The sequence below is a fragment of the Macaca fascicularis genome, chromosome 2 (genome assembly GCF_037993035.2).
Source record: "Macaca fascicularis isolate 582-1 chromosome 2, T2T-MFA8v1.1".
NCBI lineage: Eukaryota > Metazoa > Chordata > Mammalia > Primates > Cercopithecidae > Macaca > Macaca fascicularis.
This window is the reverse complement of record NC_088376.1, coordinates 117,726,797-117,751,688: the sequence shown is the minus strand read 5'-3', so window position 1 is coordinate 117,751,688 and position 24,892 is coordinate 117,726,797. Positions and strand designations below refer to the sequence as shown.

Below are 24,892 nucleotides of genomic sequence, written 5' to 3'. Positions count from 1 at the left end.
GGTGGTGGGGTTCCAAAAGTGTTCATCTCCTCCTCCTGCCTCTACTTCCTCTATCCCTTTTAGGGTTTCAGGGTCACAGGGGAGTCAGCAGGGCCGTGAGCCTGAGGGTGCGTGCTCCTTACATGTGGTGCCCCAGACAGTTTCCTCATGTTAGTCCTGGCCCTGGGAGCCACCCCTGCAACTCTGACTGCACATGTGCAATTGAGTTAATGAGCAGACACAGCCCATGAGACTGTCGTGTTAGTAGGCAGAAACACCTGGAAACTCCAGTTATCACACCACAAAGCTTTCCACGCGACCACTATTCTACTGTCTTTATCAACGTAACTTACTATTTCAGAAAATGCTTGCCCAGGAAGGTCAAACTTGCAAATAACCTCATTGCTTATTCCAGGAACTTCTTGAAAGACCCATCAATTCTTCCATAGAAAGCATCAAAGGACAATTGACACCCTAAGACTGAACCCCTGACCTCAAAATGTCTCCCTTGCTATGCTCGCCAACCCTCAACAGAAAGATTAGGATTCTTACCTGATCCTAGCCAAGCCCCCTCCCTCCTCTCCCATTAAAAGGTCCATCTTCAACCAAACTTCAGTGTCAATAAATATCTGGACTCCGTCCTTCCAACTCTGGGAAGCTGCTAAGACTCTGTCCTTACTGCAGAAGAAAAAACAGCCTTGTAGCCTGGTCTCATCAACAGGTTGTTCTGGAGATGTTCTGGGGAGACTGCATTAAACACTGCCTTCGCACCATTAAATAAATCCAGCAACAAGCCAAGGCATAAAAGTAATCTATGCTTCAGGTCACAGAAGCTTCAGAGGGGGAAAAAAACCCCAGAATGCTCTAGGGCCATCATTGTTCATGAACTCATTTGAAAATATCCTGGAAAAATTTTCCCAAACACATGGAAAGAAAGAGAGGAGAAAAGAAGCTATCTGAATAATGCGGACTCGAATAAAGAGCTGCCAGGAGCTGTTTATTTAAAAACATTACTTTCCTCTCTGGTTGAGTCCCTGGTATTCTCTGCTGCAATCTGTAGTTGGTGAATTTTGAAGAATGCAATTAAATTCAAATGCTTTGATGAGTAATATCTTTTCTCTTCATATTTGTCTAAAACTTTTTTTTTATTGAATAGCGAGAGTGATGAAAGTGTTTTCCATAATAATAACAATGACAAGGGCCTGATGATGAACTACAATTAGCTCAGTGATTCATCAGTTAGCAGTGAAATTTTCAATGCATCCTGACATTTAGAGCATTTGGTTGTGATTAACAGTCTTTGAAATGTCACCGAATTTTATTTAATTGGCTAAGAAAAAATTTTAAAAGGTAATCACTGCAAAGATCACATTCATCACCAAAAACGATAATTGCAGTTGTCACATGACAAGGTAGATGCTAACTACTGTAGCAAACTGGCTCTGTGTTCTGACAGAATCTAATGAATGCAGCAGAGATCAATAGCTCGAAGGGGCTTAGAAGTTTATTTGAATGCTCCTTTCAAAGCCATTTGTATCAACAACTGCAAGCCTTTAAGTCATCTAAGCAAATACGGAAACTGAAATGCAGGTAACTGTAAGACAGAATTAACTCCATTTAATTATAGTAACCTCTGAACCATTCTAAGCTCCAGCCACAATCACAATTTTAAGCACGTGCGCGTGTGTGTGCGTGTGCATGTGTGTTAGAGAAGTAACTTTTTATTTCATATTGACTTGCAAAGGCAGGCATAATACACGGGAAGATAATAATATCACTTAAAGGTTATATTGATGAAGTAGAAAATATTAATAGATAAAGCTTCATTTTCATGGGAGATTAACCACCTCTGTGTTTGTCAAAGAGTTTAGCTATTTAAAAGCCCACTGGCAAGAGATGATATGAAATGTTTTGCCCTATGAGATAAATGTGCACTCAAATATAGTGCTAACCACCAACCAATCTCAAGCAGTGACATTCTGTAACATTTATCGTTGTGTTATTTTTTTTTTTTTCTTTTTGATGGAGTCTCACTATGTCACCCAGGCTGGAATGCAGTGGCATGATCCCGGCTCACTGCAACCTCTGCCTCCCAGGTTCAAGCGATTCTCCTGCCTCAGTCTCCCGAATAGCTGGGATTACAGGCGCCTGCCACCACGCCTGACTCATTTTTTTTGTATTTTTAGTAGAGACAGGATTTCACCATGTTGGCCAGGCTGGTCTCGAACCCCTGACCTCTGGTGATCCACCCACCTCGACCTCCCAAAGTGCTGGGATTACAGGTGTGAGCCATCGCGCCTGGCCTATTGTGTTTTTTAAAAAACATTTATTCTGCTTTTTGCTTTCCAAGATCTGCATTCAACTTATCTGGTTATCTGACTGACCAGACTCCAGAGGTGTTTTTACAAGGGTATGGAGGGTTTTCCTGTTCAAAAATGCTTCCTTCACAAAGATTCAGGGTAAAAAAAGTCCACTAGGTGTTGGTGATTTCTCTCGGCCTTAGTAGTCCCTGTGAAAGTGTGAATACACCTTCTTGGAGTATATAATGATATTATGCCCCAAAATATGGCTGGTGAGCTGTAACTTCTAGAAGATGCCAATATGGAGATGATGATATGATATAAAGTGTTCCTGGGTTAGTAAGTGTGGGTAAACACATTTTTAAAGGTTTGTTCACTGCAGGACTTCTCAAGGCCTTTGATATGCACAAGTATCTTGTGAGTCTGCAAGAGAAGGATGGCATCTCCCCACCTTGACCACAACCCCCATGTGGGAGTACCTTGGCAGGGCAGCATTAAACTGGGCATGTTATGGGAAATAATGTCTTAGAGGGGTCTGAGAACAAGGGTGATAGATGGAAGGGATAGACAGAGAAAGGGTACCAGGGCAAGGAACAGAAAACAGAGGAAGATGAAGGGCAGCAGACACTCCTGAGGACTTGGGCAAGGAGAACCAAAGCATTTGTAGTGGGAGCTGTGTCTAGAGACCTGGGGTCTCAGTGGTCACAGCGGGCACTTCTCACCCAGCTCAGCACTGCTGAATGGGATCCAGGTCCTGCGTCATCAGGCTGATTCTCAACCCCAGGAGAAAGGGACCACCAGGCCCGCCTCATGGGTGTGTGACATGCACAGCTGCACAAGATCACACTGAGAAAGCTCCACACGTGGTTCAACGTTTTGCTGCCATTACCTTAAAATTCTCAATCACTTTCAACAAGAAATCCTGCATTTTCATTTTGCCTGGGGCCTTGCAATTTACATGGCCAGTGCAGGGCAATTCCTATCCCCATTATACGGATGAAGAAAATAAGGGTGAGACTGAATCACACTTTTACCACACAGCAAACTCTGGCTGAGTCAGGCTTCTCAGCCCAGCCTGCCTTACTCCAGGGACCACAGACTTAACCATACAACCATCTCCTAACCCTTTCTCTTTCACCACTTAGGCCAGAGAACAGGGAAACAGAAATTCACTGCAGGGCAGCCTTCCAAACAAGGGACTCCACAGGTCAGAGAAGTCTCCCCTGGCTCTGACCACTAGGTTTTTGAGATAAAATGAAAGTGACTTGTCAAATTGTGACAAGTCTTTTCAATATCACTACCTGGAAAGAGCCTGCTGAGATGCAGAGACCCAAGCCCTAAGAAGGCACCTGCCCAGGTTTCAAACCAGAATTTAAAGTGCAGCCTAGTCCTCTGTCCTGGCTGGCTGTGTCACTAAAACTATTACTTTGCTGTCAACAGAGAGGTACTGTCCAAAACACGGACTCTTACATAAGTGTTTACATCTTGTAGCCAACAGCCCCTTGGAGCTCATGAGGTGACAGGGGCTTTGAATTTGTACTGAGGAAGTTGACTTGGCACCTTCTCTCCTTACTTTTCTCTTCTCCCCTGCAGTCATGACGCTGGCTCAGGACTGAGATCTAAATAGTCATCTTCATGGCAACAGGTACTATTGGTAAAACAGAGTCTAGAAATTAGGGCCTAGCCTTTCTTGAGAGGCCAGTATGGCTGAGCAGTAAAAACTCAAGTTTTGGAGTCAGGTGTAACTAACCCACAATACAAGTTATGCACTGTGGAGTGAATGACTCACCTGCCTGGGCCTCTGCCTGCTCACCTGCAAAATGACAACAGCCTGACCTACAGAGCCGCCTGGAGACCAACAGCAGCAAGGCCTTGGGAGCCTCTGCTGGTCTCCCAGCTCCTGCTTGACACCTCAAGGTGATATTGCTCCATGTAGTGCCTGTTTGTTCTCAGACTATCCCATGCCTTCTTCCTGCAAACCACAGCTCTCAAGCTCCCCATCAGTTTTGACAAGGATCACATAAAGGGGAAAGGAAGCAAGGAAGGAATCAAGGTATTTCTAAGCAATTTCTGTACACTCTCAGGGGATAGGCATTTTCTGGCTATAACTGTGTCTCCTCCATAGTTCCAGCTTCCACAGGTCAGATCCTTCCCTCTATGGTCACAGTTCTTCTTGGGTAGCCTCCTCCCCAGTTCTGTTCCTATTTGAATGGCCACAGTGACTCGGCTCTGATGTCACCCCTCCTGCCTGTTGTACCCCCTGCCCTACAGAGGAGATGCCTCCTGCTGATGCTAATCTGTGGATTGCTTCATTCTCTGGTTTCTCAGCTTTTCCATCCCTTAGGCCATCAATTGCCTGAATTAAACTCCTACTATTTAAAATACCTTGAGTGGTTTTTATTTTTCTGCTTCTTAACATCTTCATTGCTATCTCCCTAGTCCAAATCACCATTTTCTTTACCCAGATAACTTAATGTCCTTGCCCTCCTATAGTTGCTTCTAAATACAGCAGCCCGAAAAATGCTATTGAGTTCAAGATTATGTCATTCTTTGCCTAGACCCCCCAGTAGCTTTCCACTCCACACAGAGTCAAAGCCCTCATTAGTGTCTCTACGACGCTACTCAATTTGGCTCCTGCTGCTTCCATGGTTTCATACCCTAGCACTCTCTCTTCCCCACTCTGCTCTGGTTTGACCTCACTGGCTGGCACCTGGTTCCCTAGATGACTTAAATGGCCAGCCAATCTCACTCTCCCATCCCATGCCTGCAGATCTGCTCAGTGTCAGCCACAGCTGGCCCACATTTTATTATATATATATATATATATATATATATATATATTTTTTTTTTTTTTTGAGAAGGTGTCTCCCTCTGTGGCCCAGGCTGGAGTGCAGTGGCACAATCTTGGCTCACTGCAAGCTCCGCCTCCCAAGTTCACACCATTCTCCTGCCTCAGCCTCCTGAGTAGCTGGGACTACAGGCACCTGCTACCACGCCCAGCTGATTTTTTGTATTTTTAGAAGAGACGGGATTTCACTGTGTTAACTAGGATGGTCTCGATCTCCTGACCTCGTGATCCGCCCACCTCAGCCTCCCAAAGTGTTGGGATTACAGGCCTGAGCCACAGCGCCCAGCCTGGCCCACAATTTTTTAAAACAACACCCATCTATTCTCCAGGGGATGGGAAAGGCAAATCAAAGAGGAACTTACATCACTCAGAATGTTGAAGGCCTCATTCAGAGCTATATCCAACATTCCAATTCCTTTGGCAAAAAGTTTGTCCAGATGCTCCCTGAAGTGCTGAAACAACAAAGCAGAAAATCCATTAGTGTCTGTCCTGTTATGTGAAACACCAACCTTGAATGAATTAGATGTATGCCATGGCAAGACCAATGATTCTCAGATCCAACCAGTCATAATTTACTTTTTCCTTCTACATTCAAAACATAAGAACTTACTCAATGTAAAATTCACCTTCAATATTCATGGTTTAGCTTCAGTTACAGTTTAGGAAGAAAATCAATTGAACTCTGGTGAAAAGTATTTAATTCATCTAAAACTGCCACTTTCCTCTCCAGTTTCATTGTTGGTGACTCTTTTTCTCTCCTACCCCTACTCTCCCACTCCTGATCACATTTAGGACTCTGCATATGCACCCCTCCACTGGGAACCCACTCTCAATCCATTCTCTGGCTCTCCTGCCACACTCTCTCCCATCTACTTTTCAAATCTCATATGGCCATAACCCTCTTCTCAGACCATTAGCCTCTGCGACTAGCCTAGAATGCTTCCTTTGTGACTCCATGCTGCCATCAGGTACTCAGATCCACCTTTCACTGAGCACTGCATAATTAAACTCCATCGCCACCCAAGACTGTGACATTTCTTAAGATACAGCATTACTCTGTCTTCATATCTACCATAGTATGATACACACAGAAAGTTCTCAGTAGATAGCTCTAAGGAGCAGAGATAAAGACTGGATGACAACATGAAAACTACGATTATAACAACAGAGACACAGGCTAGAAATCCAAAAGAGCTCCAAGGAATAAGGAGAACGGGAGTGAGGTTCTTCCAGAGTAGGCCCTAAGACCCTTCTTGCTCTGCAGAAGCTCAGCATCAGCTGGAGATTAAAGGGGACAAAAGAAAGTAAATGCAAACCCCACACATTTCGGTTTCCCGACAAAGGTGCAAGAGCGAATTCAGGCTCATGCCCAGGAACAGGTCAGTGCACACAATGCATGTCCAGGAATACACGCATGTATGAGTGACTCAAAAGCTCACACCCAAAGCCCACACCCACGGTGGCACCACGGCCTGGCTTTGCTTTCCAGTCACTGCATTCTGAACCCCTTGCTTTTTCTATTGAAATGGATTATTCTCTCCCCAAAGGCATCCCCACTTTTGTCCGCTGGGGAAACTGGCTGGAGGAGTCACCAGGAGGGAGAGGAGCAGGAAGAATGAGCTCATGGAAAATATCCACCTATGATTTACTTACTAAGGAGGGCTTTCTTTCTCTTACCACGCCCTAAGACCCAACAATGCCCCAAGCATGCCATCAGCACTCAGATGGTGAAACCCATTCATGATGTGTCTAACGGGCCACACTGCCTTAGGACCCCCAAAATGATCATGGAATCAAAATGGATCATAGACACAAATCTTAGGGCATGCTGATTGTTCTAAGATGCTGTTCTGTCTCTCCCTGGGTCCCCTTAGAAGCAGTAGGAGCCCCCAGTCATTGAGATGGACAGAAGATCTGCCAGCAAGATGGTGCCAATGTGAACTCCAAAGTTTGGGTGGGTTCTTCATGGTAAAAAGGTTTGAATGACACCTGGGCCTAACATGAATTGAGGCTGAATTTGAAACTGGTGGCTCACCTCGGGCACATATATAACCCACAAGACCCTCTTCCCTGGCCCGCTCCACTTTCATAGCAACCTTGCTTGCCCTCTGGCCCATCAGAGCAGCCACCATTATTGAAGCCTGCCTGGTGTTAGGCCCTTAAAAAAATACAGTGCAACTGAGTCTTCATGACAATCATGTGAGGTTCCATCATGCCACTTTACAGACAGAGAGACTGAGGCTAAGAACTGTGTCCAAATACACACACCACCTAGTTGCCTGGCCCAGGTTTCAATCCAGGTCAGCTTCACCTACTCTAATGCCCTTCTTCTTTCTACTGTATACCTGTTGTTTCTCTAAATTAGCAAAATAAAAGTTGTGGGTTTTTTTTTTTGTTTTTTTTTTTTTTGAGCATCTTGTATGCCAGGCACTTGCCATGGGCTTGACATGTACCTGGGCAGTCTGGCTCCAGAATGCTCACTTTAATCTCTGCTCCTGGGTGGGAGCTAAGTCTTCAGGGGATGATCAAATGGCTTGAGTGATGGGGGAGGGGAATGCTGAGGGCCAGGGAACTAGGCAAACCTCAAGGCCAGGAGCCAAGCTTTGTGCTTCTCTTTTCTTCCTGCCCAGTTCTCAAGGCCCATCAGGACGCCAAGTGCATGGCAGGTCCTCCAGGAATGCTTGGTGAACAAATCTAGGCAATTAACCGAGTCTAAGGAAGCCAGGCATCCCAGCTGCAGTTGGGCAGGAGGGGAGTCTGCCTTCATCAACAACCATCCCCCCGTGGAAATCAGGATTGTGACCACCATGAGGACTTAGGCTCTGAAAGTGTCAACTCGCGGTGGTCCCCACACCCTCCTGCACCCACCTAGGGATATGGAGCATGATGAAACACCTATCACACAGCTCACTGAGAGGCTGGTCATTAACTGGCCCTAGATTCACAAAGCTGTGGCCAGACTCTGCCTTTACAAGTTTATTCTATTTGCCTGATGTCATTTCCGCCAAATGCCTTTAATTGTACTCAGTCATGCAAGTTAACACAGCATTTTTTCTTTTTTCTTTTTTCTTTTTTTTTTTTAGACAGAATAGTCTCACTCTGTCCCCCAGGCTGGAGTGCAGTGGCGTGACCTTGACTCACTGCAAACTCCGCCTCACGGGTTCACACCATCTTCCTGCCTCAGCCTCCCGAGTAGCTGGGACTATAGGCGCCCACCACCATGCCCGGCTAATTTTTTGTATTTTTAGTAGAGACGGGGTTTCACCGTGTTGGCCAGGATGATCTCAATCTCCTGACCTTGTAATCTGCCCGCCTCGGCCTCCCAAAGTGCTGGGATTATAGGTGTGAGCCACCAGGCCCAGCCTACACAGCATTTTTAAAAATAACCTGCACAATATTTAATTTTTCTTTTCATCTATGTGTAGCTTATGTGGCACTTCAGGCAATGGTTGATGTTTTACAGTTGGACATTTAGATCAAATGTAACAACATGTTATGGAGTTCCCCTTAATTAGCTTTTATAACAACGTCAGTTGTGAATTTGATTCTTCCTGGTACATATATTAGATGGAAAAACTATTTTCTCAAGTTAAGGACTCCCAAATGATGCCACCGATAAAGGACTCTCTGTGTTCCTTTCTCTCTCCTCTCTCTCTCATGTCCAAACTCCCTCTTCTCCTCCTCCACACCCTGACCCAGATCACCAACCTCGTCTTCGGAGCTGCATTTAGCCCTCTGCCCAACTCTCCTACACAAAACCAGCTCTTGTCTCCCAGGGAACTATCTCCCATGATGTGTCCTCCATTAAGAGCTGCTCTGTCCAGTTAGGTAGCCTTGAGCCACACATAGAACTTACATTTAAATTTAATTATCAATAAAATTACCTAACATTAAAAATACAGTCCTCAGTAGTGCTAACCTCATTTCCAGTGCTCATTAGCCACATTTGGCTGGTGGCTACTGCACTGGACACTGCCAATTAATGAACATGGCCATCACTGCAGAAAGTGCGACTGGACTGCACTGACCCAGAGACAGGAGTTAAAATGGACCGTCCTTCCCTCAAGCCATGGACTAATGGTGAGTCAGAGGAAGGTCTAAGGCCTGGACCCAGGGACATGTGCGAGTTTTGCCTGCCCAGCATCAATTCCCCTTCTTCTGATTTTCCTTCTCTTCCACCAACCCATAATTCACATGATTTGAGAGAAGCTAATGTCTCTCTCCCTCCCGCCCTCCCAAATCAAGAAGTGGGACGATTTATCAGACCTTTCCAGTCTATGAATTCCACCCCAAGGGCCACAGTCGTGCATGGGCAGTGAGCCAATTCCTGGAATTCTGCTGGCATGTGGGAGGAAGGACTCTCTCTTTCCATGCGGATTGCTGAGAGGAAGCCTAGGGCTGCCAGCAGTCATCCTGCCACGGCACAGGAGGTGCTCACCTGAATGAAGGTAACAGCTGCCGAGAGCAAAGCCCACATGGAGGAGCCAGGACAGGATGGCGACAACAAGGCTTGAGCCCCTAGATCCAGGCATGTCTGGCCTTTTAGGTAAGTGAACCAACACTTTTGCTCCTCTGCTTAACCAGTTTTAGCTGATGTGGGCCACTCAATTGAAAAGATCCCTTATGATTACCACAACTAAACCAATGACCCTGGCTACCGAAACCATACCTCATGAAAGCTTCCCCTGCATTAAAATGATCTTCCTCTTCTCCTCTATGCCCCTCTTCCCCTTCTTAATCACAACCATTATACGGTGCGATCCGTTTACCGCACCTGTGCTAGACTGAACACAGCACTTTATACACAGCAGGCTCTCAGTGCTCAAGGCTTTAACAGCCGGTGCTTTGACGACCCATGGCACGGAGGAATTTGTGATTTTGCTGATGATCACCCCAACCATGTGCACCCCAAGGGTCGTGTCTGGAAGTGAAGGAAGGGGCCTGGCTGACTGCCCTGCATCATCTTCATCACTACAGATTTCTTTTTCTCTACTCCCAGTTGTGGTCATTGTAAGATCCAGAAATTGTTATGTTTACTGCCATCATATCATTGCTATTGTGTGGAGGCAATTGGTATACACGCCCTATGAACTCAGGTTTAAAAAAAAAAAAAAAAAAACTGGCCGGCGTGGTGGCTCACGCCTATAATCCCAGCACTTTGGGAGGCCAAGGCAGGCAGATCATGAGGTTAAAATATCGCAACCATCCTGGCTAATACAGTGAAACCCCATCTCTACTAAAAATACAAAAAAAAATTAGCCGGGCGTGGTGGCGGACGCCTGTAGTCCCGGCCACTTGGGAGGCTGAGGCAGGAGAATGGCATGAACCCATGAGGCGGAGCTTGCAGTGAGCCAAGATTGAACCACTGCATTCCAGCCTGGGTGACAGAGTGAGAGTCCATCTCAAAACAAACAAACAAACAAAAAAAAACTGAACTGGGGGTCCGGAGACTGAGTTCCAATGCTGATTATACCATTTACCAACTGAACCCCCAAGACAAGTGGCTTTAGTTCTCTGGCTTCAATTTTGCCTGCTGTGAAATGGGGATGGGAAAGCACCCGAGTAGTGGGTGGGACAGCGAGAGCATCAGTGCCTCTGAACAGCAGGCAGGACTTCCAATTCCTGCTCTGACATTCACCCTCTCTACAAGCCTGAGTAAGACACTGCCTTATCTGTGCCTTCATTTCCCTCTGATACTTGGGGATACTGGGTTGACTTCTCCCTGGGGGACCTGAAAAAAAAGTCATCTGAAAGAATTTTGGTGACAGGAAAAAAAAGTGAGACTTTCATTTCGTATTCACTAAAAGAAAGGACTGTCTTCAACATGTGAAAATTAAAACAGACTACATCTCCAGCATTTTCTATGGCCACTTCTTGGGTTGCAACTTTATAATCTAACAGACCTTAGAAAAGGACTTATTTTGCCTTTTAAGGGCCAGGTTTGCTTAAATGGATAGAGACATGTAGCTGACTTCACTGACCCCAGGACCCGAGTACCTCAAGGGCACAGCTACAGAACAGAAGGCTCCAGATCACCCAAGTCAGGGAGACGCTCAACAGCTGTGTACCAAAAGGTGGCCAGTTCTCATTGTTTTTCTCAATTAAAATAAACTGTTTATTGGAAATGGTGACAGTCCCATTTTATTATTAAACCTCAATAAAGGAGGAGGAGGGTGGCTCTTTATCTTTCCTTCAGGCGACGCATGCAGCATATGCTGCTGCCCAGGAAAAACCCTTGCTTCCAAAGCAATTAGTGCAGCTTAATGCCTGGGGAGATGAGCCCACGCCGACGGCACCACTCCCTGTGCCCGAATGCCAGCAGCACAGCCACATCCGCTTATCTCTGACAAACAGCCACAACGTTCAGGCCAGCGGAGGATCCCGGTAAAATAAGCCTCTCCTTCACCAGCATTCAGTTTGGTTGAATCATACTGATGACTCTCTGTGATCATAGCAATCATGTTCTTTCCTGTCTATGTAATTCTAATAAACACATTTGAGTCCTTCCAATCAAGAGCAAGGTGTCAAATGGACATCAGTGGACAAAACAAGCCCTTGAGAGCTGGTGGTCCTGGCTGGGAGTACAGCCGCTATTTGGAAGGAAGGCTAATGGCCATCTATCAATGACACCCATCAGGGTCATTCAAATAGTGCAGACATGAATTTCGTACCCATTAGGAGTGGACAAAGGTTGCTGCAGCAGCTCCCCCTGGGAAGGCTTCAGAAATCGCCTCACCAAGTCCTCCAAGGGCAGCCAATACTGGCAGAGTGACAACTGTATGCTAGGCACCTCATGCTTTTTGTACATTACTTTGCTTGATCCTCCTAACACCCCTAAAAGAAAGGTACTATTACATTCTTATTTTACATGTAGGCCAAGGACACTAGAAAGCTCAAGACAGCAGAGTGGATTTCAAAGTGCTGAGTCCCATATCTGAATTTCTATGCAATAGGGCCCCTTCCCAGCGCCCAGGGCCCAGCTTTCTATGTCCCTGATAAAGTACAGCATGCAGGTGGGTGCAGAGACTTTCGGTTCATGTGCAAAGCTAAGATCCTGTGCAGGGCTGGTTTTGAGGGGATGTGACATATGCAGTGGCCCAGGGTCCCGTTTTCAGAAGGACTCAGTGTTTGATTTAATGCTTTGCTACTATTGTCCTGAAATTCTTTATAATTGTATTTTTGAATCTGTGATTTGTAAGTGAAATCCCATGAAGCAACGGAGTATGCCTGTGAGGAGACACCCGAAAGATGGTGTCTGTGGCTCCCTGCCACCCTATTCGCATGCAGCACAGAATTCTGGTGTGCTGCTACAGTGCAGGTGTCTCAAATGGACTTCACTTTAATAGATCACTTTGCACTGTGGCTGTCAGGTAGCTTAAGCTGACTGTAAAATTAAAATTAAGGCACTAAAGGTAAGAGTATTCTGTAGAGCCTCTTTCATTTTCAGTTCTATCAGTAAACAGATACAGGATTGCCTGCTTTCTCCTAAAACAGAGATGTGGCTCCTATCAGCCTAAATGATGAGCAGGATCCCAACAGCCGCCTATTCTGATGCCAAACTCCTCAGTGAGACTTCCAGATAAGGCTCACAGGGTTCTGTGGTCCCACTACTACTGTGTTCCAAGCCCAAAGTGCAGAAGCCCATTTTATCAGAGGCTCAAAGTGTGCCCACACCTGTCCTCCCCGCTGATTTGGATATTACCCCACAAGATTATCTGATATAAATCTGGACACCTCCTCTTGATCTAATTCCTCCTGACAACACACGCACACCCAACCCTAACCTCAACCTGGGATGAGTCTCCCATATTCCTGTTTAGTCTGAGAACTCCCTTGGCTGACTTTTAGAGCCTCTTTGGGGCAAATCTCTCAGGGATGTTAGGGTGGTGCAGAGCCAATCTATTTTATAGATAAGGCACATATCTTATGACATGGCTACCACCAAGCCTGGGTTCCAATAAATCAGACTGTCATTTGATTCCCATGGGAAGAAGTGACATGGTATTTCTCAAAGAAGAAAACAGAATGGCTGAAGAAAGCTGGTAGGAAGGAGGCAGACCCAGTTGTTTGCAATTCGGGGGAGACAGTACAGACACTGATAGAACGGCATCTGAGCCATTCCCCATTTCTCCTTCACATGTGTGTAACAAATTGATGTGTCTGAAGGTAGCAGCTGTTTAATGCCAGTGCCAAATTAGAGAAAAGATAGATCTCCTGTGTGAACAATGAATGTTATTTCATCCAGGTAGTCAGATTAGCTACATCCTCATTTCAATGGCAAAAGCACTAATTATTTCACGCAGATGATGGTGATGAGCTCAGAATTGGCAATTCTCTACAACTGGGAAATACCTAAAGTGGAACGGTCCCTCCACCAAAGCACAGCACATTTCCAAGTAACTGCTGAGAAGGAGGGACATGATGATTACCATGCCCGTGAACAAGGCCAGCTCCAAGAGGAGCCATATTACAAGAGCTCATCTTCCTTCTTGTGAGGTCACACGGACTTGTCAGTGCATCTTAGGAAACTAGGCTTTGTGAACCCCTGAAAGCCTGGGAAAAGCTGAAGCCCAGTGCTGCATGGACAGGAGGCCTGTGTTGTGTCTCTGCATGGCATGGCAGTGTGTGTACACAGTAGGCCTCACCCTTCATGTCTCTCTGACATTTCCGAAGGTCTCCATTTATCCTTTATGAACTTCGTGAAAATCTTGACTTGATTCAAATGTGTTTCTTGGAGGAAGAATGTTTTCAGTGGCTGCGGCGTGCCAGGGTAGACAGAAGTCAGTTTCAGTTCATTACAAACACAGTGCCAGCTCTGAGAATGCTTCAGCTCAGAAGAGGTGTGTATTGATAGCCAGCACCCAGGGGGAATGTGATGCAGACCAGTGCTGTGGGTGCCAGTGCACTCATCTGCATCAAACCATCACCTCACAGTCACACCTACAGTTCTTTGCACTCAATGCAAAGCTACGGCCCAGGATGGGGGAGCAGTGTGTGCTGAGACACAGGTTAGGAGTCATACTGCCCACTCAGTGGTTGCTACATTCATTTCTGGGACAGCTCAGCAAAGAAATGTGACCCCAGGGACAATTAAATTTGGACATTTTCTGTATGAGCACTTGGAAGATTTGTAGCATTTATAAAACTTATATTCAATTAAAATGTGTTTGTTTCAATGATCTCTATATTTTGCCAAGCTTAATTACATATGGGTATTAAACTTAATTGTCTGAATTTCTTCCACTCTTATTCAAGTCTCTGAGTAAACAAATACCCTGTAAGGCACTGTGTGTGTGTGTGTGTGTGTGTGCATATACATATACATGTATGTACGTATGTATGTATGTATCAACATTAATTTGACCAGTCCCCTACTAGTGAAAACTTAAATTTTCAGTATTTTATGTTTTCAACATTACTACAGTAAACATCTTTGTACTCACATTATAGTGCATATGTGTAGTAAGATAATTATAACAACCTCATGGAAGACAAACAATTGAGCCAAAAATTTCTTCATTTATACCATGCACAGTGACTATGAGGACTTAATGAGATAATGTAGACAGAGTGCTTCATACAGAGATCAGCATATAGTAGGCACTCAGTAAACACTAAATCTTATTAGTAGGGCACTTGTGGCTTGTAATGCCTTATGGCACTGTATTTTTAGTCTATTAAAAAACTCTAACACTACATACAGAAAAAGGAAAGTAATTGGCTCCTAGAACGAGAAGACTGGAAGTGCAGCTGCGTCAGTGAAGGAAGGGACAGGGAGCCAGTGAGGGCCTCAGGGCTCAGTCTCTCTTCTCTATTATATCTCCAGGCTCTACTTGGTTTCACCCCCCCAGCAAGCTCTTGAGCACACAGCTGCCTACATCAGTGGTCTCACATACTCCTAGCTCAGCCTGCCCACTGGCAAGAGCTAGGGTTGCCAGATAAATATAGGATGCCCAATTAACTTTGAATTTTGGATACATAACAATGAATATAATAAAAATATATTCTTTGTTTATCTGAAATTTAAAGTTGAGTGCCCTGTTTGTTTTGCAAAATCTGGCAACTTTGCCCAAGAGCAGTTTCAGCAATATTGCTATCAGAAAAGTCCCCAGAAATACTCTGATCAGGCCAACTTAGGTTGTGTGTCTGGGCCTGAGCCAATCAGGTGGCCAGAGAATGGGACCTCTGACTTACTCAGGTCTGGATCACATGGCCACGTCTGAACTTGAGGTTGTGGTGAGAAGAAATGGGGAAAGTCCTACCTGACTTCGCCAAATGGGTTTTCTAAGGACAGAGGGATTTCATGGAAAGGAGGGGACAGAAGGGTGCTGGACAGCTAAGAATAGTTGACTTATAAGCAGCTTCTCAGAAGAGGTACAGCCTTTTAGTGACAGTAGCAAGGTCCATATTCTAGAAAAACATGCAGATACAGGCCAGGGGAGCAAAGGTGTCCCCAAGCACGTGCACTTCCACATGCACACTCACACTGCACTCATTTCCTCTAGCAGCATGTGGGGGCAGACATACATGTAGTGAGAAGATCAGATAAAAAATAAATGGTAGCTTTTCCCAGGGAAAATCACAATACACTTTTTAAAAGTTAGAAAAAAGCATCTCTAGAAAATAGGTGGTCCAGGTCCAGGCATGTTTTCAGGCCCAGCAGAAAGGCAGTGCCCAAGAGAGAAGGGAAGAGACTACTACCTTCAACTAATATTCTCCGGGTCTCCTCTACACACCAGCCTTCGCTCTGAGCACTCATCAGTTCAATCCTCACAACAATCCCAAGACAGAAGGTAGATACTCTTATTACCCTCCTTTTAAGAATGAGAGAATGAATTCACATCACTTGACTAGGTCTCACAGCTAATAAACGGTAGAGCTGGGGCTTACATCCAAGCATTTGGTCTCTAAAAAGTTGTGGGTTTTTTACCAGAAACTTTTTATATTAAAAATTTTAATTATCAATTTACAGTCAATCTTGTTTTATCAATACCCTGGCACCATCTACATCAATGTCCCTTTTGGCAACCAACCTCCAAAATGGCCTCCAAAGATTCTCACCCACTGATACGCAGACCCTTGTGTTGGGCCCTCTTACATTACACTAGGGTTGGTCTCTGCAACTAAGAGAATATCATAGAAATGATGGTATGCCACCTGCAAGATTAGGTTGTAAGTAACACTACAGCTTCTATCACAGTTGCTTGTCTGATCTCTCTTGGATACTTCCCTCTGGAGGAAGCCAACTGCTTTGCTGGAAGCAGCCCTGGGGAGGTGCCATGGAGTAAGAAACTGAAGCTTCCAACCAACAGCTGTCAGGGAACTGAAGTCTCTTTCCAAGAGCCATATGAATTAGCTTAGACATAGATCTTCCACCCTAGCCAACCCTCGGAAGACCAGCCCCCAGCCTACATCCCGAATGCAACTTCACTAGAGACTCTGAGCCAGAACAACCCAGCCAGGCTACTCCTGGGTTCTTGAGTCCAGGAACTATATGAGATAATAAATGTTTGTTGTTGTAAGCCTATGGTCCCCAATCTTTTTGGCACCAGAGACTGGTTTCATGGAAGACAATTTGTCCAAGGACGGGTTGTGGGGAGGTAGCGGGGGGATAGTAGCGGGGGGTGAAACTGTTCCACCTCAGATCATCAGGCATTACTTAGATTCTCATAAGCGGTGCACAACCTAGATCCCTTGTATGCATAGTTCACAATAAGGTTTGCACTCCTGGGGAGAATCCAATGCTGCTGCTGGCTGATATGAGGCAGAGCTCAGGTGGTAATGCTTGCTCACTCGCCCACTACTTATCTTCTGCTGTGCAGCCTGGTTCCCAACAAACCAGAGACCAGCCTGTGGGTTGAGGACCGCTGTTTTAGCTATTAATTTTAGGGGTAATTTGTTCCACTAGAGCAGATAACTAATATACTCATCTAGATTATTGCAAAGCACATCCCAGATATCATATTATTTCATCTGTAAACATTTTAAAAACAAACCACAATACATGTTTCACTTTATGTCAGAGTTACCCAGTTTGAATGAGGATTCACATAAGATCTACTCATTGTGATTGGTTGAGATATCCCTTAAGTCTCTTATTCTAGAGTTCCCGCTCCATTATTTTTCTCACAAGTTTTGTTGAAATAACTTGTTGGTCATGAAGAGCATTCCAGAATCCAGATTTTACTGATTGTATTCCTGAGGCGTCATTTAACATGTTCTTCTGTCCCTCTATTTTAGTAAATGGAGAGTGAGATTGGGCAGTTTGACTGGATTCAGATTTGACTACATATTTAATTATTTATTTGATATTATTTATTTATTTGGTATTTGGTATTCATTCATGATGTTTTTACTTCCCTCCAACAAATGAGTAGTAGTCTCCTTGCAATGGTGGTAGTCATCAATGTCCAATGCCCAGATTCATTAACTCATCAGAAGCTGCACCATAGTGATATTTTAATTTCATTATCTCTCTTCATTTATTAGATAACCAATTTCTGCAAAGAAGTGCTTCCTCTTTTGCACTATTAAGTCAGCTGAAGAACCACTTGTAGAAGAAAACTGGATAAACGTTAGCTGCCCTTCATGTCTTTATTGGTTTTCAAAATAAAGATTGTTCCAAAGGCGATCAATGAGAATCTCCCACACTCTTTTTTTTTTTTTTAGTATCATCAGTGACTTTTCTGCTTCATCATTTTAGTATCAGCATGGGTTGTAACACGTATGTTTCTAAATGTTGATGATTTTTGTGTGTTTTTTTGGGGAGGGGTGGAGGGATGTTTAATTTACCCCATCTTTGGCCAGTGGGAGCCACTTCTCTTCAGGCTTGATACCAAGTCCCCATACAGTAGTTGATAGCTTCCTGCTACCACAATAAGCAAGAGGTTACAGGCTCATCTTGTTCATCTTCTGCCCCTAACCTAGAATCGGCCATTTCTCTAAGGAACCAAGAAATTCACCATTCTTAACCATTTACACTCTATTACCTCTCTATTTTCCTTGAGCATACACCTGGGGAATGAGGAGGAACAGAAAAAATAACTGAAGAGGGCCAAGTAAAAGGGAAAAGAAGAAAAGTGATAATCTGGCCATCTAAGAAGCTTGCACAAAATGTGGTGCAAATCTTACTCCAAAAATCTGACAGGCAAAGTGACAAGTAAACACAGTGGGGAAGCACTTGCTAGACCCTGGTCTGGAATTTACTCCAAGAACAGGAAACATGGTGAGGGATAGATTGGCATTAGAACAATTTGATGAAATAGGCAGGAGTTTCATGCTTGAGTGAGACAGGCTCTGCCCTGGGCCAGTACTATAGTGAGAATTCAAATTCTGTCCTCAGCAATGGAAGGGGCTCCAAGGACACCCATTAGGTACAACATCCTCTGGTCTAAGTGAAGTGAAGTCTGCCTATGTTAGCCCCACATCTTTGCTACCAAAGACTCTCCTTCCCTTTCCTCATGGTACACATTTTATCCCAATATCCTTGCAACATTCACTGAGTCATCAAATGGTTATTAAGAAGCCACCAAGTACAACATGCTGTGCTTGATCAATTGAACAAGAGGAGACCCGGTCTCTTCCTGCAGAGTTCACAGGCCAGTGGAGAGAGATCTCAATCAACAAGCACACAGCTACATGAAGGAGTAGCAAGTACCATCAGGGAGAGGCTCATAGCGATTTGGTAGTAGATTTGGTAGTATAAAACAGAGGCACTAAAGGAGGGCCTGGAAGTAAAGGCAGGGCTGCTAGAGAATGAGATTTGTAGGTGGAGAAATAGTGTTTGTAGGTACCAAGGCTCTTGGGTAGGAGGAAACAGAGCATATACAAATAATTGTAACAAAGTCATGGAATCCAGAGCAAAGAAAGGAAAAAGGAACACGGCACACCATGAGTCTGGAAATGCAGCAAAGAGCCAGACTCAGCAGGAACTTCCAGGCATTTAATGTGTTCACTAAGTTATTGGCTGCAGTGGTTGTTTAAGGATCAAGAGGCCTTAAGACTCAGAGGTAAGATGGAATGACAGGCTGTAGGTTCATAATATGGGATAGAAAGCCTTCTCAGGGACCCTTAGATTAGCAGCAGTGGACCATGAGTAAACAGAAACATGGACCTCAAAGAACAAGGCAAGAGAGGCCCAGAGCCATTCACAGGCTATAAAACCAAACAGCTGTAATTCACAAGAAATGGAAACATGGATTTTCATCCTCAGGACATGAAATGAGTGCTCCCATTACAGAAAATTAAGATTCAGTCACTACCAAGGGCAACAAAACAGCAGAGAAATCTCTGCAACAAAGACTTTTATGATACACCAATACAAGAAACTTTTTTCCTTTTTGAATTCATTGTTGGAAGATTAAAGATATAGCTTGTTAAAATATCGAAGTCATTTTTCTGAAGCAAAACACCTCTTTGCAAATGTACAGTCTACCTAGCAGGTAAAAATGCAAATTAATAAACATAGCGTCCACTGTAAGACGTCTGTGGCTGTAAGTCACAGGTCAACTAAACATCCACTGTGACTCTGATCCACAGAGTGGAGATAGTCCCCTGACATTTATTGTTTGTATCCACCTGTGAATGTGGCCAGGCTGCTTGTCATGTCTAGTCATGGGGGTGGTCCATTTTCACAGCAGTTCACCAAAACCCTTCCCTGTATCCCTAAGCCCCAGCAAATACAGGGGCCCCTCCTCTGCACAGACTGCTTATCCCAGCAATGCAGGACTGTGGGGGTAATAAGGCGGTCCAGTCTTGTCTGCCACTATGAACTGGTAGGTCATTTCAGCTGGCTGAAAAACTAAGTTTTAAAAGGGGTGATTAGCAGGTAGGCATCCTCAGATTCATCAGCTGGTCTTATCCCTTCCCAGAGCTGGTTCTTTCTCAGTTATCAGGGCTTCTTCCCAGCGCCCTGGACCTTATCTACTTTTCGGCCTGGTAGGCGGTAGATTTCATGAGTATAATTAACATATCTCTACTCACCTCTAATTGAATTTAAAGGAACTTTAGAAAGAAATCGTTATTCCTATCACAGAGAAACCAGCAAAATATGCTAATCATCTGAGATCTGGATAATACTCCTCACAAAGATAATAAATGCGGGAGCTAGAGAAGGTCCTTCACTTGGGGTTCAGGCCTTCCACGGGCCTCCCTGACTCTACTTCCATAAAACCAACTTGGCCTTCTTCTCTGTTGCTCAGTCCTTGGGCTGCTTCTGATTCCAGGTAGACTATGATTACGAGTCTAGAAAGAAATGATTAATGTCAGAGCAACAGCAGGGAGAATCCATGAGAGGGTTTCCTCAGTCAATCAGGAGAAGGCCCTGAAGCCAGCCCAGATCAAAGATGTCTGACCAGGAAACACCAGGCCATTTAGGGAAAAGAAATTCTCCTCCAACAGGGCGTGCTCTATGGAACAAACCTTATCAGCTCTGCTGATTTTCAGCTGTAAGCTCTCACTTCCCTCTCTTCCTCATTTCCTTCCCCTTCCTCTTCCCAAGGGGAGCAGAGGAAGGGGAAGGAAGCCAACCCTGGGACAGCCAACTAGCAGAATGAACAGAACTGGTGTGAATCTCAACTCCTGGGATAGACTATGGGGGCACTGCCATTCTTTCTTTAAATCTCTTCCTTTTAATATAGTCCTTGTGCGAATGTGTACAGCACCAGGAACAAGTTAATATGATGCATGATCTTTTTCAAAAGATAAAACAAACATCCCTTTAACAGTATGTATGCTGAATTCATTTATTTAAAACAGAAAATGCCACATAACTCCAATATGCAATTCTGGAATAGGCACTGAATTTTTTTCACTCTTCTCTCTCCACATCCTGCCAAAATCTGAATTTTCAAGGTGGTGTCACATATTAAAGATGGCAATTCTTATCCAAGTTTGAAAAGATTCTTCTCTGCACTCTACCCACTTTCTGAGAACAAGTCAGCAAAGAGCCTGGATAGTCCTGGACCCCAGGCCTCATCATTCCATAGTTCTCATTTTATGGAAACTCCTCATTTGAGCACAAAAGCAGGCACACTAAATTAACAAAATGGCCCTTCCAGTCGGCATTTTAGAAGAAAAATGATTCCACTGCTGAATGATTATAAGTGACACACCAAGGATCTTGCAGACAAAGAAAAAAGAGCACCTGGCTAAGGTGACCCTATCTGTGAAGAGAAGTCATTCACAGTCTGAGTCTTTGGAAGTGGGACATAAATTGACATGCAGAAATTGAGAGACAGTTATTTGAAAGCTGCTCAGCAAAGATCATTCGAATAACCTCCTGAAGCACAAATACAGTCTGAGAAAGGGTTGACAATTAGAAACATGTGACTCAAAAACATACCTAAGCCCTACGCATCCCCACACACAGAACTATATGCACAGAGTACAGTCAGGTGTAACATGTATTTCAATCCAGCGAGGCTGTATTCACACTTTGCTCAGGTGGAGCTCTGACTTTGACACAAACTCTCAAAGGTTATTTCTGCACGAGGCTTGGCTGAGTCCCTCAATTAAGACAAACCCCCAGATACAGCACTCACAGACACATTCTCTCCTGGATTCTGGGATAAGACTGAGACATGAATGCTGCCCACAGACTTGCAAAGAGGGCGATGCTACATTTGGTGAAAAAAAGTCAGGGATTAGAGAAGAGGTGTTTGAAAAAAGAAAAAAAAAATCCAGGCCAGGTGTGGTGGCTCACTCCTGTAATCTCAGCATTTTGGAAGGCTGAGGCGGGTGGATCACCTGAGGTCAGGAGTTCGAGACCAGCCTGGCCAACATGGTGAAATCCCTTCTCTACTAACAATACAAAATTAGTCAGGCACGGTGGCACATATCTGTAATCCCAGCTACTTGGGAGGCTGAGGCAGGAGAATCACTTGAACTTGGGAGGTGGAGGTTGCAGTGAGTCGAGATCACTCCAGTATGGGTGACAAGAGTGAAACTCTGTCTCAGAAAAAAAAAAAAAGGGAAAGTAAAAAAGATCCAAAACATGCGTCCTGGAAAATTCTGAAATACAGAAGCCAGATATAGTCAGAGCTAGTCTGTCAGATGCTTCAGTTTTCAAACAAACCTGCATTAACACCCATCACCCAGCTCCCACCAGATCAGAGTCTTGAAGTGGGTAGGGCACTGAAATGGGATTTTTTTTTTAAAGCATTGTGATTCTACTGCTACACTGCAAATTAAAATCCTCTGCTTTAAGGATTGTAAAATTAAAAGGAGCCGCTTATCCTGAAAGAAGCAAAAATGAAAGATAATCAAGTAAAATTTTAAGGCATGTATCCCAATCATTGCAAAGTACTTGGCAGGTGTTTTGGGTTAAATTGTGTTCTACAAAAGACATGTTGAAGTCCAAACCCCCAGTACCTTAGAATGTGATCTTATTTAGGACAGGGCCATTGCTAACATAATTAATTAATATGAAGTCACTGGGATGGACCCCTTATGTAGTATGACTGGCGTTTTTATAAGAGACACAGCCACACACAGGGAGAATATGACCATATGAAGACAGAGACAGAGACTGTAGTCATGCATCTAGAGACCAAGGAAGGCCAAGGATTGATGGCCACCAACAGAGGCTAGAAGAGGCAAGGAAGGAATCTCCCTTGCAGGCTTCCGAGGAAGCATGACCTGCCCACACCTTGGTTTCAAACTTGTAGCCTCCAGAACTGTAAGACAATATACTTCTGTTGTTTTAAGCCACCAAGTTTGTTGTACTTTGTTATGGCAGTCCAAGAAAACGTACACAACAACATTTCCCAAATCACCACCTACAAAACTTACTTGATTAAATGGTGTTCCTAGAAAAAGCTTTGCAAATGCCATAAAATAAATTATTTAACTCTTGGAGAGAGTCATAATATACATGAACATTTTAAAAGCTCTGAGAAGTCCTGCAGTGAAGAAGCATATTTAAAATTTGTTTCATTTGTCATTTTAAGCTTTCTTTGACCACAAAACCCCCTGTACTCTGTTCCCTATTAGCAAACGCGTTAAGATCACATCATAGAACTATGTTGTACATGGTTTCCTGTACTATGATGTACATGGTTTCCTCAAGCACATTTTTGAGAAACACCTGCTTTGCCAATAAAGAAAGAGAAGCATGCTATGAACTTGTTCTTTCTAAGAAACATGGTTGGATGCCAGGTTTCCATAGTCATCCTTGTCACTTGATGGGCAAGGAGGACCTGAGATTTTTCCAACACAATTACATTCTATCTCAGTTTCCCGCTGTATTAGTTTGCCAGGGCTGCCATAACAAAATATCATCGACTGAGTGGCTTAAACAACAGATCTATATTTTCTCACAGTTTTAGAGGTTGGAAGTCTAAGGTAAAGGTGTCAGCAGTTTTGGTTTCTCCTGAGGCCTCCTTCCTTGGTATACAGATGGCCACCTTATTGCTGGGTCTTTTAGTGACCTTTTCTCTGTGCATGTGTATCTCTGATGCCTCTTTTCCTAATAAGAACAGCTACCATATTGGCTCACAGCCACACACTTATGACCTCATTTAACCTTAACTGTCCTTTTAAAGACCCCATCTCCAAATCCACATTAAAGATTAGGGCTTAAACCTACAATTGTTGGGGTGACATGATTCAGTCCATAACACTCCCTGAATTGCTCAGTCAGGGGGCATAGGTCCTTGGGTTGTAGTTTAAAAAAACAGATGAAAAAGGTTAAGTTCCTCAAGGTCTCTAGCAAGTATTGACTCCAGATCACAACTCAATGGCCTCAGCATCATGGGTTCCATTCACCTCCCCACACTACTTAGCCTCTATCCCCTGCAAGCCTCTTCTATGGCAAGAAGGTCCCTAGTTATACATTTCTTCAATAGATTGTGCATTCTTTTAAACACAGTCTTATTACTTTATTGTGCAAAGAAATTTGGCCATAACACTTTTTTTTTTTTTTTTTTTTTTCGAGACAGAGTCTTGCTCTGTCGCCCAGGCTGGAGTGCAGTGGCACGATCTCGGCTCACTGCAAGCTTTGCCTCCTGGGTTTACGTGATTCTCCTGCCTCAGCCTCCCGAGTAGCTGGGACTACAGGCACCCGCCACCTTGCCTGGCTAGTTTTTTTGTATTTTTTAGTAGAGATGGGGTTTCACCATGTTAGCCAGGATGGTCTCGATCTCCTGACCTCGTGATCTGCCCTGCTCGGCCTCCCAAAGTGCTGGGATTACAGGTTTGAGCCACCGCGCCCGGCTGGGCCATGACACTTTTAAATCTGCAAGAGTCACGTTCATCATGGCAAGCATCAACAATGAAAGCCATATCATTCAGCACTGCCACTGAGATTTCAAGCAAAGTGGTCTACACACAGCATGGTCTACACTAGTCTTTGTATCTCAAAGCTTGATAAGGGAGGAAAAACCTTACAGTGGTTAAACACACAAATTCTAGAGCCAGGCCAAGTGCATGCAAAACCTAGCCATACTACTCTTTATTGTGTGTGTGATTTTCATAAAATCTCTTCCTCCATAAAATGGGCAAAACAGAATGAACCAGACAAAGCTGTTGGGAAGATCAAATGAGATAAGCAAAGGGCCAGACTGAGCAAAGGGCTGAAAACTAGCAAATATTCAGGAATTATTAGCTGCTATTAGGGGAATTTCTAAAGCCTTTTAAAAAATAATTATAGACCGACATAAAAGTTGCAAAGCTAGTATCAGAAAGTTCTGTACACTTCACCCAGCTTCCCCCAATGATAACATCTTTATTGTAGTATAATAATCAAAGGCAGGAAATTGACAGTGGT

At 44.2% G+C, this 24,892-nt stretch overlaps 1 protein-coding gene across 8 annotated transcripts in view; it reads right to left on the bottom strand.

Moving 5' to 3' along the window:
* CACNA2D3 (calcium voltage-gated channel auxiliary subunit alpha2delta 3) overlaps positions 1–24,892 on the bottom strand; it is a 931,957-nt gene that overhangs the window by 430,868 nt on the left and 476,197 nt on the right. For all 8 annotated transcript variants that reach the window (XR_006695842.3, XR_010585145.2, XR_012431274.1 and 5 more), the window contains one exon: positions 5,490–5,579. Coding sequence is in view for 4 of the 8 variants with exons in the window: in XM_045384857.3 (XP_045240792.1) it covers positions 5,490–5,579 (90 nt within the window). In the remaining 4 variants the exon portion in view is untranslated. The remainder of the gene's footprint in view (positions 1–5,489; positions 5,580–24,892) is intronic.